We start from the raw sequence: 16107 nt of genomic DNA, 5'->3' as shown, positions 1-16107 counted from the left end.
TTTGCGCCTCGGTCACTAACCTCAGCCGAGCGTAACTATACCCAGATTGACAGGGAAGCCCTCAGCCTAGTGTGGGGAGTGAAAAAGTTCAACCACTATCTGCACGGGCAGAAGTTTACCTTGCTGACTGACCACCAACCACTTGTCTCCATCTTTAATCCAAAGAAGGGCGTTCCGGTGATGACTGCGCAATGGCTACAAAGATGGTCCCTTTTTCTAGGGGCGAACCAATATGAAATAGAGTATAAGGGCACGAAACAGCATGGAAACGCTGATGGGTTATCACGCCTGCCACTGCCTACTGCGGAGGAAGCACCAGCAGTGGACCCTGTCGAAATATTTTATTCGACTATAATTGAATGCTTGCCAGTAACTAACGCGGATATAGAGAAGGAGACCCAAAATGACCCGACACTGTCTCGGGTATATGACTTGACGGTGAAGGGATGGCCAACACATGGTGACTCACTGTTGCCAGCATTCTCATCCAGAAGAGAACAGCTGTCAGTATGCCGGGGACCTTGATGTGTGGATCCCGAGTGGTAATTCCACCCAAGTTAAGGGAGAGAGTGCTCAATGAACTTCACGAAGGCCATCTGGGAGGGGTGAAAATGAAAAGCCTTGCTAGGACTCATGTGTGGTGGCCGGGGATCGATCAGCAAATCGAGGACCTGACAAAGAGCTGCTCAGGATGCCAGAAGGTCCAAAATGCACCACCGCATGCCCCTCTACACCCATGGGAGTGGCCCTCCTCTCCATGGCAATGGGTGCATATTGATTTTGCTGGTCCATTCATGGGCTCAATGTTTTAAATAGCCGTGGATGCGCACTCAAAATGGCCTGAGGTGATCAAAATGTCTTCCACCACCACGGAGAAAACGATTGCAGTCCTATGGACCATATTTGCCAGGAACGGCTTGCCAGGGCAGATTTGCTCTGATAACGGATCACAGTTTGTGTCCGAAGAGTTTTGGAAATTTATGAAAATGAATGGGGTAAGGCATTACACATCCGCCCCGTATCATCCAGCCACAAATGGATTGGCTGAGAGGTTCGTACAAACCTTTAAAAAGGCAGTAAGGGCCATGTGCAATGACAACATTCCACTGCAGCATAAGGTGGACAATTTCCTGTTAGCCTACAGAAATGCGACACATGCAGTCACCAACCAGACCCCGGCCATGATGTTATTTAACCGAAGGTTGAGATCTCATCTGGATTTGCTCAGACCAAATGTACGAAGAGATGTTGAGAATAAGCAATTCCAGCACATCAATGGGAAGCCGACAAGGAGCTTCAATGTAGGGCAACCAGTCTTGGCCTGCGACTACCAAACAGAGAAATGGCAACCAGGAACGATATGCACACGGCAGGGGCCACTAATGTACACAGTGGGTGTTGGGGAGAACATTGTGAGACGCCATGTCGACCAGATCCTAGAGTCACAGGAACGAGTCAACCCCATGTCTCGCGTACCTGGTGATGAACCTGACATACAGGTAGCATCTACCCCAGAAACAGTAGCATCGGAAGCTGATGAACCAACTGACGACAGGGGGCCAGAATCGCCTCCGCACCAAGAGCAAGACACTCAGGAAAGGTGCTATCCAGAAAGGATCAGGAAGCCGCCCCAAGACTGAATTTATAAATGGACTATTTTCAGTTAATGTTGCATGTTAAAAGTGCTAATTGTTAAATGAATGTTATGGTACTGTTAATCTAAAAGGGGAGGAATTGTAGTGTATGGACCTTTAAGGGGAAAACTACTTTTTACAGCTCCTGTATACTGTAGTACCGGCAGTGACCACACCTGTATATAAACCCTGAGTAGGGATCTGTACTGTTAGTTTTTTTGAGTGACCCTCATCCAGTAAACACCTGTTGATTGTTCCTCTGCAGTCTCTGTCTATTTGTTGAAGGACACCATACATCAAGATTCACGGATTTAACAATCTCCGTTTCCCCCATCTCCATTCTCACCTGCACGGGATCACATTTTTGTCGACTGGTTCTAGTTATTCAGAACGATACAGAACTAAGAATGAAGAGGTTATGTAGGCCATCGTGCCTGTGCTGTCTCTTTGAATGAGCTGTCCAATTGGTCCCTTTCCCCCGTCAAGCATTTATCCAATTCCCTTTTGAAAATTACTGATTCTGCTTCAACCATCATTTCAGGCAGCACATTCCAGATCGTCATAACTTCAGTGTAAAAAGAAATCTCCCCCTCTGGTTCTTTTGCCAATTACCTTAAATCTGTGTCCTCTGGTTACCTGCCAGTGGAAACTGTTTCTCCTTATTTTATCAAAACCCATCATGATTTTGAACACCTCTTAAATTTCTCCTTAACCTGCTCTGAGAACAATCCCAGCTTCTCCAGTCCCTCATCCCTGGTATCATTCTAGTCTCTTCTGCACCCTCTCCAAGGTCTTGACATCCTTCCTAATGTGGTGCCCAGAGTTGGACGCAGTACTTGAACCTGTACCAATCTCACTTCTATGCGGGACGTGTTGTTTCTAGTTTTACTTGCAAACAAAGTTCATAATTATGTCTATTTTTCTTTAACCAAAAAACTAAAATAATGGTCTTTGATTATCTTTACCCAGAGAGGACAGAGTCCATTTGGTTAGAGTTGAGGAGCAAAAAGGGTATGATCACGGTATTGGGGGTATTCTATAGGCCTCCAAATAATGAGAGGGGGGTAAAGGAGCAAATCTGCAGGGAAATCGCAGAGATATGCAAGAGCTTTAGAGTGGTGATATTGGGGGTCTTTAATTACCCAAATATCGATTGGGATAATGCTCGGGTAAAGGGAAAGGAGGGGGAGGAATATCTGAAATGTGTTCAGGAGAATTTCCTTGACCAATATGTTCTTGGCCCAACTAGGAAGGAGGCATTGCTGGATCTGGTGCTGGGGAATGAGGTGGGCCAGGTCGACCAAGTGTCTGTGGGAGAACACTTGGGTACGAGTGATCATCGTTGTAAGGGTAAACCGGGAGAGCTTCTTCTCCCCGAGCTGGACCCTCTGATGTAAAGGGTCGACGTCCGCCTTATTCCCAATCAATCACTCGGAGTCCGGAGGTTCGTTCAGTAAAGCAACTTTATTTACAAGCCGGCAGGGAAGACACTCATCCTGGGATGAATGCTCTCCAATCGTGGAAAATCTCCTGCCTTATATACAGGTTTTGTTCTGAGTCGTGGCTACTGTTTGCAATTAGGTGCATTACACGTATACATTTCTTTCGTCATACAGTTGGCTTCGGGTGCAAATTCTTGTGACCTGTGTGCATTGGTCTTGTGACCCCATACGTTATCTCTCAATACATTACTCAGTTAGTGATTCACGGTTTGTGCACTTTGGCCACGACTACACAAGACTTTCCTTCTGGACATTGTTCATACCAATTCCTTATATGGTTGGATATATACTCTGTTCCTTAATCCCCTCATCTTAGCTCTTTTTTAACCCTTTCAGTTCCCTCTTTTGGTCCTGATTAATCCCTTTTAATCATTGACCAACCCGATTATTTCTCCTATTATGGTGACCTGCCGGGGTGGTGATCAAATCCAACCCATTGGGTCACCTTCTTTATATAATCATATTATCCTGATTTCTATGCCCCCTACATCCTTTCTATCGACATATTATCCATCCAAATACATAGGTTATAAGCATTAATGTTATTAGTACTATACATCCATTAAGCAGGTCTTTCTCCCAAGCCTTCGCTCGTTTGTAGTAATAGTCCGTCTGCTCGATGGGAATCTGCCCAGGAGGTTTCTGTAAAAATTATCACTGAACAGCATACATCACTACTTTATCAAGGTCATGTACATTTCTTCCATTTCTTGTTTTCTACGTTTTTTACAGGCGGCACATGCTGCTATTCCTAGTCCTATTGCGAAAGCCAATTGTTCTATCAGTAATATGTGAGAAGTAATGCAGATCCATGGGTGGATGTTGACATTCATCCCCCAATCCCACAGCTTCTCATACCATGGGACCTCCTGTAGTTCTACTTCTATGTCCCTTTCTAGTTCCCCAAAGTTCCTTTGCAATATTACGTATTGTTTCACCATTTTACTTAAGCCCTCTTTTATTTCTTGCAGATCCTCTTGCAGGCGGGGTATCGGAGCCCCCACCGGATCTTCATAATTGACTAATTCGTCCATTAAACTATGTGGCACATTTAGTTTCATTTCCTCCCTTAAGTGTACATACACCAATCTGGTGTGTCCAATTGTCATAGGGATCTTTGGTGTGAAGCAGAAGTTAAGCATTGTGATTACACATACAAGGTTACTATATTGGTACTCAGTCTCTGTGGTGGCCATACAATACTCCCCTCTGCCTCTACATCCCGAGCGGGTGTGATGGTGATCGACATGTGATAATTCCAACATGCACCCCTCTGTCTTATTATAGGCGCACTCATCCTTAGGGCCTTCTCCTACCGGATATGGGCATATCGTAAGCGTACCTTTCCCTTGGCATCCATTTAGGGAGACTCCTCTTATAGTACCATTCTTCCTGATGGCATAGGTATCAATTGGATAGTATCGGAGATATGTCTCACCCCTCACTATGCCTATGTTTGTTACCTGGTACTGTGGGTATGGAGCCGTGTCCAGTCTCACCATTGGTATCATGAGTACCATGCCTGTCATTGCTGTCACTTCTGCTTTGCATTTTTGTATCACTGGATATACTCTGGTCATCCCCTTGAGGGTACAAGCACTCAGAGGGCCTGGATTCTGGCTCAGGCCATAGGGCTGTGTGCTGTTAATCCAGTCTGGTACTTCACCTCATTGTATCTGTGCCAGATTGTGTTTTAAATGTCCGGTGGTCCATTGGCCAAAGGCATGACACAAGTCTCTCCCTACCCCATCTTTTGCCTGTTCCTCATCTCTATGGTTTAGTTTGTTGATAGTGCTAGCATGGTCTGCTATAACTTTGATTCCCTGGAGTAATGTTCTTATCGTATGTTCTCCCAACTCTGATTCTTGTTGAACCAAACCAGTTTCTTTCTCTAAAATCTGTTGTATTACCCTTTGTAATTGTTCCACACTACTCTGGACTCCTTGTATATCTAGGGCATTAATGAATGACATCCTCGTATTTATTCCCGTGAGTACATCATTTCCTAAGCCCCTCTTAATTCTTTGGTGTAATGCAGCATGTCCCCTGAAACTACTAGCCCCGGTTGCATCAGCAGCCTGGTTAATTACATTCCTTATCATATATGCATACAACTCTCTAGTCTTAGTAAATCTTTCACAATATCCTGGCCATTGTAACATGGTTAAGTTCATTAGTACCGGTACAATTTTGTGTCTCACATTATCATACAATTGTTCTCCCTCGGTAAATAACACCAGTCCATTTTCGGGCCCAGGCATCAATTTCAGACACCTTCGTTCTTCAGGCATCGTTGTGATTGGGGGTGTTGTTTGTTCTAGGGTTACTCCTTGTGGTGTGATCCTTGTTGTTGTTGGTTGTGGTGTTGTAACGGCGTGTACAATAGTCCATCTTATGATATCGTCCGTGCAGCTCAGGACATATCCTCCCCCTACTTGACCCAACACCTGCCAGTGTCTATTACATCTTACCATATCGCTGGTATCTGTCATTCTACAGGGTCCGCATGGTCGTTGATCCAAGTTCACCCAAATACCTTTACACATGTAACATCCTTTTCCTTGTTTTTCACACACATAACTTTGTGATATAATGAAGTTCCTCGTGGAGTCTCCACCAGGGGATCTTAGTTTGCAGTCCATTTCTTCCAGCCCGTTATTTGGACTTATAAGTGTTGTCATCTGTTAGATCCGTGATTCTGAGAGTATGATGTTTTTCAATGACCACACGGATGCTGTAACTTAACAATCAACAGGTATTTACTGGAGTAGGGTAGTCTCAAGACTGGGGGTAAAGAGGCATGCTCAAGGCTTATATACAGGTGTGGTCACTGCCGGTACTACAGTATAAAGGAGCTGTAAAAGTAGTTCTCTCTTAAAGGTACTTACACTACAATTCCTCCCCTTTCAGATTAGCAGTACCCATAATATTCAAATAACAATTAACATTTTAACATGTACATTAAACAACAATAGTCCATTTATAGATTCAGTCTTTGGGGCGGCTTCCTGATCCTTTTGGGATAGCGCCTTTCCTGAGGTTCTTGTTCTTGGTGCGGAGGCGATTCTGGCCCCTTTTCTTCGGTTAGTTCATCGGTTTCCACTGCTACTGGTTCTGAGGTAGATGCTACCGCTATGTCGGGTTCATCCCCAGGTACTCGAGACATGGGGTTGACTCGTTCCTGTGACGCTAAGATCTGATCGACGTGGCGTCTCACAATGTTCTCCCCGACATCCACTGTGTACATTAATGGCCCCTGCCTTGTGCATATTGTTCCGGGTTGCCATTTCTCTGTTCGGTAGTCACAGGCCAAGACTGGTTGTCCTACATTGAAGCTCCTTGTCGGCTTCTCATTGATGTGCTGGAATTGTTTATCCTCAACATTTCTTTGCACATTTGGTCTGAGCAAATCCAGACGAGATCTCAACCTTCGGTTAAAGAACATCATGGCCGGGGTCTGGTTGGTGACTGCATGTGTCGCATTTCTGTAGGCTAATAGGAAATTGTCCACCTTATGCTGTAATGGAATTTCATCGTTGCACATGGCCTTTATCGCCTTTTTAAAGGTTTGTACGAACCTCACAGCCAATCCATTTGTGGCTGGATGATACGGGGCGGATGTGTAATGCCTGACCCCATTCCTTCTCATAAATTTCTGAAACTCTTCGGACACAAACTGTGGTCCATTATCAGAGCAAATCTGCTCTGGCAAGCCGTTCCTGGCAAATATGGTCCGTAGGACTGCAATCGTTTTCTCTGTGGTGGTTGAGGACATTTTTATCACCTCAGGCCATTTCGAGTGAGCATCCACTGCTATTAAGAACATTGGGTCCATGAAAGGACCAGCAAAATCAATGTGCACCCGTTGCCATGGAGAGGAGGGCCACTCCCATGGGTGTAGAGGGGCATGTGGTGGTGCATTTTGAACCTTCTGGCATCCTGAGCAGCTCTTGGTTATGTCCTCGATTTGTTGATCGATCCCCGGCCACCACACATAAGCCCTAGCAAGGCTTTTCATTTTCACCCCTCCCAGATGACCTTCATGAAGCTCATTTAGCACTCTCTCCCTTAACTTGGGTGGAATCACCACTCGGGATCCACACATCACTGTCCCCTGGCATACTGACAGCTGTTCTCTTCTGGATGAGAATGCTGGCAACAGTGAGTCGCCATGTGTTGGCCATCCCCTCACCGTCAAATCATATACCCGAGACAGTGTCGGATCATTGCGGGTCTCCTTCTCTATATCCGCGTTCGTTACTGGCAATCGTTCAATTATTGACGAATAAAATATCTCGATAGGGTCCACTGCTGGTGCTTCCTCCACAGTAGGCAGTGGCAGGCGTGATAGCCCATCAGCATTTCCATGCTGTTTCGTGCCTTTATATTCTATTTCATATTGATTCGCCCCTAGAAACAGGGACCATCTTTGTAACCGTTGTGCAGCCATCACTGGAATGCCCTTCTTAGGATTAAAGATGGAGACAAGTGGTTGGTGGTCAGTCAGCAAGGTGAACTTCTGCCCATGCAGATAGTGGTTGAACCTTTTCGCTCCCCACACTAGGCTGAGGGCCTCCCTGTCAATCTGGGCGTAGTTGCGCTCGGCTGAGATTAGTGACCGAGACGCAAAGGCTACTGGCCTCTCCAACCCGTCTGGGAATTTGTGCGACAGCACTGCTCCAATATCAAAGGGTGATGCATCACATGCCAAACGAATTGGTAGTGCTGGGTGGAAATGGGCCAAAACCTCTTTTGATGTGATCAATTCTTTACACTTCTGGAAAGCTTGTCTACGTTCGTCATTCCACTTTCATGGTACCCCTGTTTGCAGTAGGGTGTTCAGTGGGTGTAATACCGTGGAGAAATTTGGTAAGAACTTATGGTAGTAGTTTACCAGCCCGAGGAACGACCTCAGTTGTGACACATTTTCCAGTGCTGGAGCCTTGACTACTGCCTCAATCTTTTCAGGGGACTTATGTAACCCCTCTTCATCGATGACATGGCCACAATACGAGATCTGCTTCTGGAAAAACTCGCACTTGTGGCGATTAGCTCGTAGCCCATATTCCTTTAATCTGGTGAGCACCTTCTCCAAATTGGCGAGGTGATCACTGTCATTTTCGCCCGTGACCAGGATGTCGTCCAAATAACTTGATCCATCGCCCTTTGCCAAATAGCCGGAGCCGATGCTACCTCGAATACCAGCCGATTGTATTGATAGAGACCTTTACGAGTGTTGATCGTGAGGTATTGTTCCGAGGCTTCTTCTGCCTCCATTTGCAAGTACGCCTGGGCTAGATCAATTTTGGTGAAGCGTTTACCTCCAGATAGCGAGGCGAAAATATCCTCAATTCGTGGAAGCGGATATTGCACCGTGTGAAGGACTGGGTTCACTGTCACCTTAAAATCCCCACAGATGCGGACCTTCTTTGGTTCCCCAGGCATATTACTCAACGACCTCTTCATTACAGGAACGATGGGTGTAGCCCACTCGCTCCAGTCTACTTTGGACAGTACTCCTGAGCGTTCCAACCCTTCCTGCTCTGCTTCGACGGCTGGTCTGATCGCATAAGGCACTGGTCTGGCCTTAAGAAACTTTGGGCTTGAATTTTCCTCTATTTTAATCATTGCTGTTATGCCTTTTAGTGTTCCGAGTCCCTCCTGGAACACTTCTTTTGCGTCAGTTAGCATTTTTGACAGTCGTCCCGGTGTGACGTCATCATCCTTTTTGGCCTCAACCTTCATTGCCTGTATGGAATGCCAATCTAATTGTATCTTCCGGATCCATTCACGTCCTAGCAGTGGTGGTCCTCCATCTGGCAATACATATAAGTCCATTTTAGGTATTTCCTGGCCTTTGTATATCACTTTCACCCTTATTTTTCCTTTGGGGTAGACTTTTTGCCCCATGTACCTCTTCAAGACAATCTCTGTAGCTTTCAAGTGTATATGTGAGAATAGCCGCTTATAGTCCCTTTGTTTTATGACTGTTAGGGCTGATCCTGTGTCCAATTCCATTTTCACTTGGACTCCGTCTAACTTGAGTGTAACCCAGATAGTCTGGTGATCCTCCATTTTGGTTACCTTATGTAGTTTCAGACAACCCAGCTCCTTGCTTCTGGAGTCTGTGTCACTTTTCTGTTCATATGAACTACTGTCCATCACCTTGTGTACCTTTTTGTACTCCTCCTGTGGAGATTTCTTGCTGTTGGTTTTTTTCCCAGACCTGCAGACTCTTGCTATGTGTCTTGCTTTTCCACACTGTCTGCACACTTGGTCCTTGAACCAACAATCCTTCTGGTCATGTGTTGTTCTGCCACAGCGATAACACTTCCCTGTTCCATAGGACATTTCATTGGTGCCATATTCTTGCGGTCTCCATTGTATCTCTGCTGCGCCCCTTGCGGCTGCTTCGTGCGATACTGCCATACTGAAAGCCTTGTCCAGCGTAAGATCCTTTTCTGATAGAAGCCGTTTCTGGGTTCCTTCACTTTGAAGCCCACACACAAACTTGTCCCTTAACGTATCTGCTAGTCCCACTCCAAACTGGCAGTGTTTTGATAGCTTGCGCAGTTCCGTTAAGTACTCAGCATTGCTTTCGTCTTTGTGTTGGTTCCTTTTATGGAACTTAAATCATTCTGCTATCAGCAGCGGTGTGAGGTTTAAGTGGTCCTGTAGGATTTCTACTATGCTTTCGAAATTCTTATTCACAGGCTTCTCTGGGGTTATTAGGTTTCGCAGTAACCCATAAGTTTTTGCACCCATGGAATTTAACAAAACCAGTGCTTTCCTAGCATCTGGCACTTCATTCGCCCTGCAGTACACCTCAATATGTTCCACATATGTCGCCCAATCTTCGACTTCATTGTCGAACGTAGAGACACTGCCACTCTTCGGCATCCCTGGGTGTGATTTAACTGTCAAAAATGGCGTCTTCCGCACTTTCCCTTCTTCTCCGCTGGCACAAAATGGCATCTCCCGCGCTTTCCTTTCTTCCTGCGCTCGCCTTTCTTCTGCGCTGCGGCTTCTAAAAATGGCGTCTCCCGCGCTCTTCCTTCTTCTCCGCGGCTCAATGGCGTCTACCGCGCTCTCCCTTCTTCTCCCCGCGGACACTGTTCAGCCCTTGAGTCCTGGCTGCGCTCTGCGCATTTTTTTTGTCTGTGCGCCTTTCCCGTTTCCGCCGCTCGGTCCTGAACCCGGCTGCTGCTTTACCCTCTCTCTCTCCGTTTTGTTTTTCCTCGACGCCGCTCGGTTTTCAACCCCCGGCTGCGCCCTGTGCGCTTCACCCTCTATCTTACCCCGTCGACGCTGCTCAGCTTTTTCTCTGCCGTCGGTCGGCTCCAGCCGCCACTGTCCAGGAAGGGTCTGCGCTGTACCTGGTACCTGTCGTCAGTCTGTTGCTGATCATCGTGGCTGGGGAACCAAGCCCGGCTCTCCACAGCCTCCCCTGCGATGTTCACTCTCTGCCGGATGACTGGGCGGTTGCTCATGGTCGACGCCCGTGTTTCTGGCCTCGACTTTCTTCCACCGCCCTCCCGGAGTGAATCCTCGAAGGGAAATGCAGAGTTGCAGGTAGATTCAAATCGCCACTCGTCGCCACTGTTAGATCCGTGATTCTGAGAGTATGATGTTTTTCAATAACCACACGGATGCTGTAACTTAACAATCAACAGGTATTTACTGGAGTAGGGTAGTGTCAAGACTGGGGGTACAGAGGCATGCTCAAGGCTTATATGCAGGTGTGGTCACTGCCGGTACTACAGTATACAGGAGCTGTAAAAGTAGTTCTCTCTTAAAGTTACATACACTACATCATCAGAGTAGTTATAATAATCCATCTCACTGGATACATGTTTATCTGTAATTTAAACAGAGGTCTGGTCGTCTTACGAGCTCTTTCCCCTAGAGGAGAGGGTGAATGGGGGTCTTTAGTGTTAAATGGTTTCACCTGGGTCCAGTGCTTCCATGGTATACCCGCCAGTTCCTGTAGACAAATACACATATCACTTGTCATTAATACAGTATATGGCCCCATCCAACAGGGTTCCATTCCCTTTCTTCCGATAACTTGCGTCATTACTTGTTGACCTATTTTGGGCAGCTCATTTCATTTGAGTCCAGGATTTTGTATTTCTAGATCTTTAATCTGTTGCTGGTTCCTCACTTCTTTATTTAGTGCTTGTACCTCCTGATTTAGTTGTACTAGCTATAAATACTGTGACTACAAGAGCAGGTCAGAGGCTATGTATTCTGTGGCGAGTGTCTCACCTCCTGACCACCCAGAGCCATTCTACCATCTACAAGGCACAAGGAGTGTGATGGAATAATCTCCACTTGCCTGGATGAGTGCAGCTCCAACACCATCCAGGACAAAGCAGCCCGCTTGATTGGCACCCCATCCACCACCTTAAACATTCACTCCCTCCACCACCAGTGTACAGTGGCTGCAGTGTGTATCATCTACAAGATGCACTGCAGCAACTCGCCAAGGCCTCTTCGGCAGCACCTCCCAAACCCGCGACCTCTTCCACCTAGAAAGATAGCAGGCACATGGGAACACCACCACCTCCAAGTTCCCCTCCAAGTCACACACCATCCTGACTTGGAAATATATTGTCCAATCCTTCATCGTCACTGGGTCAAAATCCTGGAACTCCCTACCTAACAGCACTGTGGGAGTACCATCACCACACGGACTGCAGCGGTTCAAGGCGGTGGCTCACCACCACCTTCTCAAGGGCAACTAGGGATGGGCAATAAATGCTGGCCTTGCCAGCGACGCCCACATCCCATAAACAAATAAAATAAACAAGCCACTGTGTTTTAAAAAAAGTTTCCTCATCTTCCCTCCGGTTCTTTTGCCAATTATCTTCAATCTGTGACCTATGGTTACCGACCCTCCTGCTAGTGGAAACAGTTTCTCCTTATTTACTCTATCAAACCCCTCATAACCGCCATTAAATCTCTCCTTTATTTCCCTTTGATCCCTGCATTTTTTCCCTTCAATCCCCCCCATCCCCCTTTTCTCCCTCATCCACTTCCCCATAAGAATTGAATCCAAGACCTTTCAATTTGCCACAATGCTGCATCGGGACATCTAAGGCCATCCTTTTTATAACGCGTGTATATATGAGGTGATTGTCATTCGCCGGCAGATTTCCAGAATGGAGCAGCTTTTCTGAAGGCTGAGATGTGGGACCTTAAAGCGAACAGTGTGGCAGAGCCCAGCACAAGGGCGGCATAAACTTAGAATTAGAGCTCGGCCGTTCAGGGGTGATGTCAGGAAACACTTCTTCACACAAAGGGCAGTGGAAATCTGGAACTCTCTCCCCAAAAAAGCTGTTGAGGCTGGGGGTCAATTGAAAATTTCAAAATTGAGATTGATAGATTTTTGTTAGGTTAGGGTATTGAGGGTTATGGAACTAAGGCGGGTAGATGGAGTTAAGATACAGATCAACCGTGATCTAATTGAATGGCAGAACAGGCTGGAGGGGCTGAATGGCCTCCTGTTCCTATGCTGACGGTTTTCTCCCCTCTATTGAAAGTGTCTTTCCTTCGTTATGCAGGGCAGCAGCAGCAGCAGCGGGTGGTCAGTCTGGAGCAGACGGTGGTCAGTCTGGAGCAGGCGGTGGTCAGTCCGGAGCAGGCTGTGGTCAGTCCGGAGCAGGCTGTGCTCAGTCCGGAGCAGGCTGTGGTCTGTCTGGAGCCAGCCACGGCCGCGGAGGAGCCGGTGAAGAAGACGCCAGCGCAGCTGAAGAAGGAGGCGTTGAAGAAAGAGAAAATGGAGAAGTTCCTGCAGAAACAGGACAAGCTGAAGGAGCAGCAGCAGAAGCAGCCGGAGGTCAGTGTGGGATGGGTGGGGGAGGGGGTCTGTGAGAGGTCACTCTGGGGGATCAATGGGAGGTCAGCGTGTGATGGGTCGACAGGAGGTCACTCAGGGGGGTCAATGTGAGGTCAGTGAAGGGTCAGCAGGAGGTCAGTGTGTGGTGGTCAGCAGGAGGTCAGTGTGTGGGGGTCCACCGGAGGTCTGTCAGTGTGGGGATCTGTGGGGGGTCAGCGGGAGGCCAGTGTGAGATTGGGGGGTCCACAGGAGGCCAGTATGGGGGTGGGTCAGCGGGAGGTCAGTGTGGGGGTCAGCAGGTCAGTGGATCATTGCCGCCAGTTTGATCTTCCAGAAGAGCCCAAACTGGCGGCAATGACCCAGTGACCTCCTGCTGACCTCCCGTTGACCCAGTCAGCTGCCTGTGTTAAAATGGCTCGGCGAAGAATGCCAGTGCTTGCACAGCGCTGTGAAGAGCAGTTACGCTGGTTGTCAATAAAGTGTAAGCTTCCCAAATTCATTTTTTCTGCCCTTTTTAAAATTTAAGCTGCTGTTGTATTTTAAAGCAACATTAACGGCATTGCAGAAAACAACACTAGACAGCGGGGGGGGGGGGGAGGAGCTAAAACAAAAGCAAAACACTGTGGATGCTGGGAATCCAAAATAAAAACAGGAAATGCTGGAACATGTTCAGCAGGTCTGGCATAATCTGTGGAAGGCCATCGATCTGAAAGTGTAACTGTTAAGCCAGGGGCCCTACTGATCTGAGATGATCTGATTACAATTCTCTACCCCAGAGGGCCGTGGATGCTCAGTTGGTTGCGTATTTTCAAAGCTTTCCCTCCCTATCCCCATATCCCTTGATTCCCCAAGAGTCCAAAAATCTATCAATCTCAGCCTTGAATATACTCAACGACTGAGCCTCCACAGCCCTCTGGGGTAGAGAATTCCAAAGATTCACCGCCCTCTGAGTGAAGACATTTCTCCTCATCTCAGTCCTAAATGGCCGACCCCTTATTCTGAGACTGTGACCCCTGGTCCTAGACTCTCCAGTCAGGGGAAAACAGCCTCTCAGCATCTACCCCGTCAATCCATTCAGAATCTTGTATGTTTCAATGCGATCACCTCTCATTCTTCTAAACTCCAGAGAGTATCGGCCCAATCTACTCAATATCGGCAGCAGTCACTTCTGGGCTCGTGTGGCTTAAATCCTTCGTTCCTCCATTTTAATAGAATTATTGATCAGAAGTTGATGGATTTTTAATTTTTTCCCCCCCACTTGTGCAGAAAAAAGCCAAAGCAGAGAAGATGGAAAAGAAGGATCTGGGAGTGATTACGTATGACATTCCGACTCCTGCGGGGGAGAAAAAAGGTGAGGCGGAAGCAGCGTGACACGTCTGGTACCTGGCTAGCTGGGAGCATTAGACTGTTACTGGTACTGGAGCGATGGGGCTCTAGAGGCTCTGTGCTCATCATTGCTTCTACATATCACTCTCTAATTTCTCTTAAACACACCGTCCTACCTGCTCTTCCTCCTCCCTGTTCCGCACTCTGTTGAAATTCTGCGCCGTCTCCTTTAACTCTTTCCTCGCTCCCCTCTCTCCGTTCTCTCCCCCTCCGCCCCCCCCCCCGCCCCCCCACCACCTTAGCTCAGTGGGCAGCACCCTCGCCTCAGAGTCAGAAGGTCGTGGGTTCAAGTCCAGCTCCAGAGACTTGAGCACAAAATCAGGGCCGACTCTCCCAGTGCTGTACTGAGGGAGCGCTGCACTTTCGGATGAGATGTTAAACCGAGGCGCCGTCTTCCCTCTCGGATGGAGGTAAAAGATCCCACAGCCACTATTGGTAAGAGCAGGAGAGTTCTTCCCGGTGTCCTGAGTTGATATTTATCCTTCAGCCGAGGGTGCCCCCTGCACTCCCCGACCCCCCCCGTCCGCTCTCTTCCCCCCCCGCTGTCTTCCCCCCCGCTGTCTTCGCCCCCGCTCTCTTCCCCCCACTCTCTCCCCCCACGCCCTCTCCCCCCGCCCTCTTCCCCCATGCCCCCTTCCCCCCGCCCTCTTCCCCCCGCCCTCTTCCCCCCTGCCCTCTTCCCCCCTGCCCTCATCCCCCCCGCCCTCTTACCCCCAGCCTCTCCCCCCCCACCTCTCCCCCCCGCCCTCCCCCACCCCCTCACCCCGCCGCCCTCTCCCCCCCCGCCCTCTTCCCACCCCGGCCCTCTTACCCCCCACCCTCGTCCCCCCCCACCCTCTTCCCCCCCGCCCTCTTCCCCCCTGCCATCTCCTCCCCGCCCTCTTCCACCCCCCCCCGCCACCCTCTTCCCGCAGTACGTCCAAGCAGCCTGGTACCCCTGGTGGGAAAAGCAAGGATTCTTCAAACCCGAGTATGGGGTAAGTGCAAGGGGCGGATGCTGCGCGGTGCCGTCACTCAGTTTGGTGAAGGCGAACGGGTGCGGCCGGCTCTGGAAACACCCAGCAGATCAGTGGGCCTGGTCCGGAGGCCCTGGATGAGGCAAGGGGGAAACGGTGGGGAAATGAGCCTGTGTTCTGGCCTCTGACCTCCGAAGGTTGTGGGTTCAAGTCCCACTCCAGAGACTTGAGCACAAAAATCTAGGCTGACACTCCCAGTGCAGTGCTGAGGGAGCGCTGCGCTGTCGGAGGTGCCGTCTTTTGGACGAGACGTTATACCGAGGCCCCCGTCTGCCCTCTCAGGTAGACAAGGCAGTATTTCAAAGAAGAGCAGGGGGGAGTTATCCCCGGTGTCCTGGGCCAATATTTATCCCTCAATCATCCTTACGAAATCAGATTATCTGGACACTGTTGTTTGTGGTAGCTTGCTGTGCACAAATTGTCTGCCGCGTTTTCCGACATTACAACAGCGACTGCACTTCAAAAAGTACTTCATTGGCCGTAAAACGCTTTGGGATGTCCGGTGTGGTCGTGAAAGGTGCTATATAAATGCAAGTCTTTCTTTGATTGCTATCTGGCGCCTCCTAGTGGAAAATACAGGGACATCAGTTGAAGAGAGGATCAGGCTCGCCTGTGATGGCCTCCACAGTTGGCCAGTCCGTTGACGCTCCCCAGCAATGCAGACTACTGGTCCCTTTGTATAACAGCAGCAAGTACCTGTGCAAAGTAAAACCCAGAAGAAAATTAGC

At 48.5% G+C, this 16107-nt stretch overlaps 1 protein-coding gene across 1 annotated transcript in view; it reads left to right on the top strand.

Annotated features, from left to right (window-relative positions):
• LOC147096137 (von Willebrand factor A domain-containing protein 7-like) overlaps positions 1-16107 on the top strand; it is a 64164-nt gene that overhangs the window by 8511 nt on the left and 39546 nt on the right. The window contains exons 2-3 of the mRNA XM_085973784.1: positions 12703-12977; positions 14244-14328. Of these exons, the coding sequence (XP_085829910.1) occupies positions 12703-12977; positions 14244-14328 (360 nt within the window). The remainder of the gene's footprint in view (positions 1-12702; positions 12978-14243; positions 14329-16107) is intronic.

Source organism: Somniosus microcephalus, unplaced genomic scaffold, assembly GCF_052327205.1.
Source record: "Somniosus microcephalus isolate GS21.2 unplaced genomic scaffold, FLI_Smic_1.0 unresolved_chr1, whole genome shotgun sequence".
Taxonomy (NCBI): domain Eukaryota; kingdom Metazoa; phylum Chordata; class Chondrichthyes; order Squaliformes; family Somniosidae; genus Somniosus; species Somniosus microcephalus.
The sequence above is the reverse complement of the archived record's forward strand: the minus strand, read 5'-3'. Positions and strand labels throughout refer to the sequence as shown.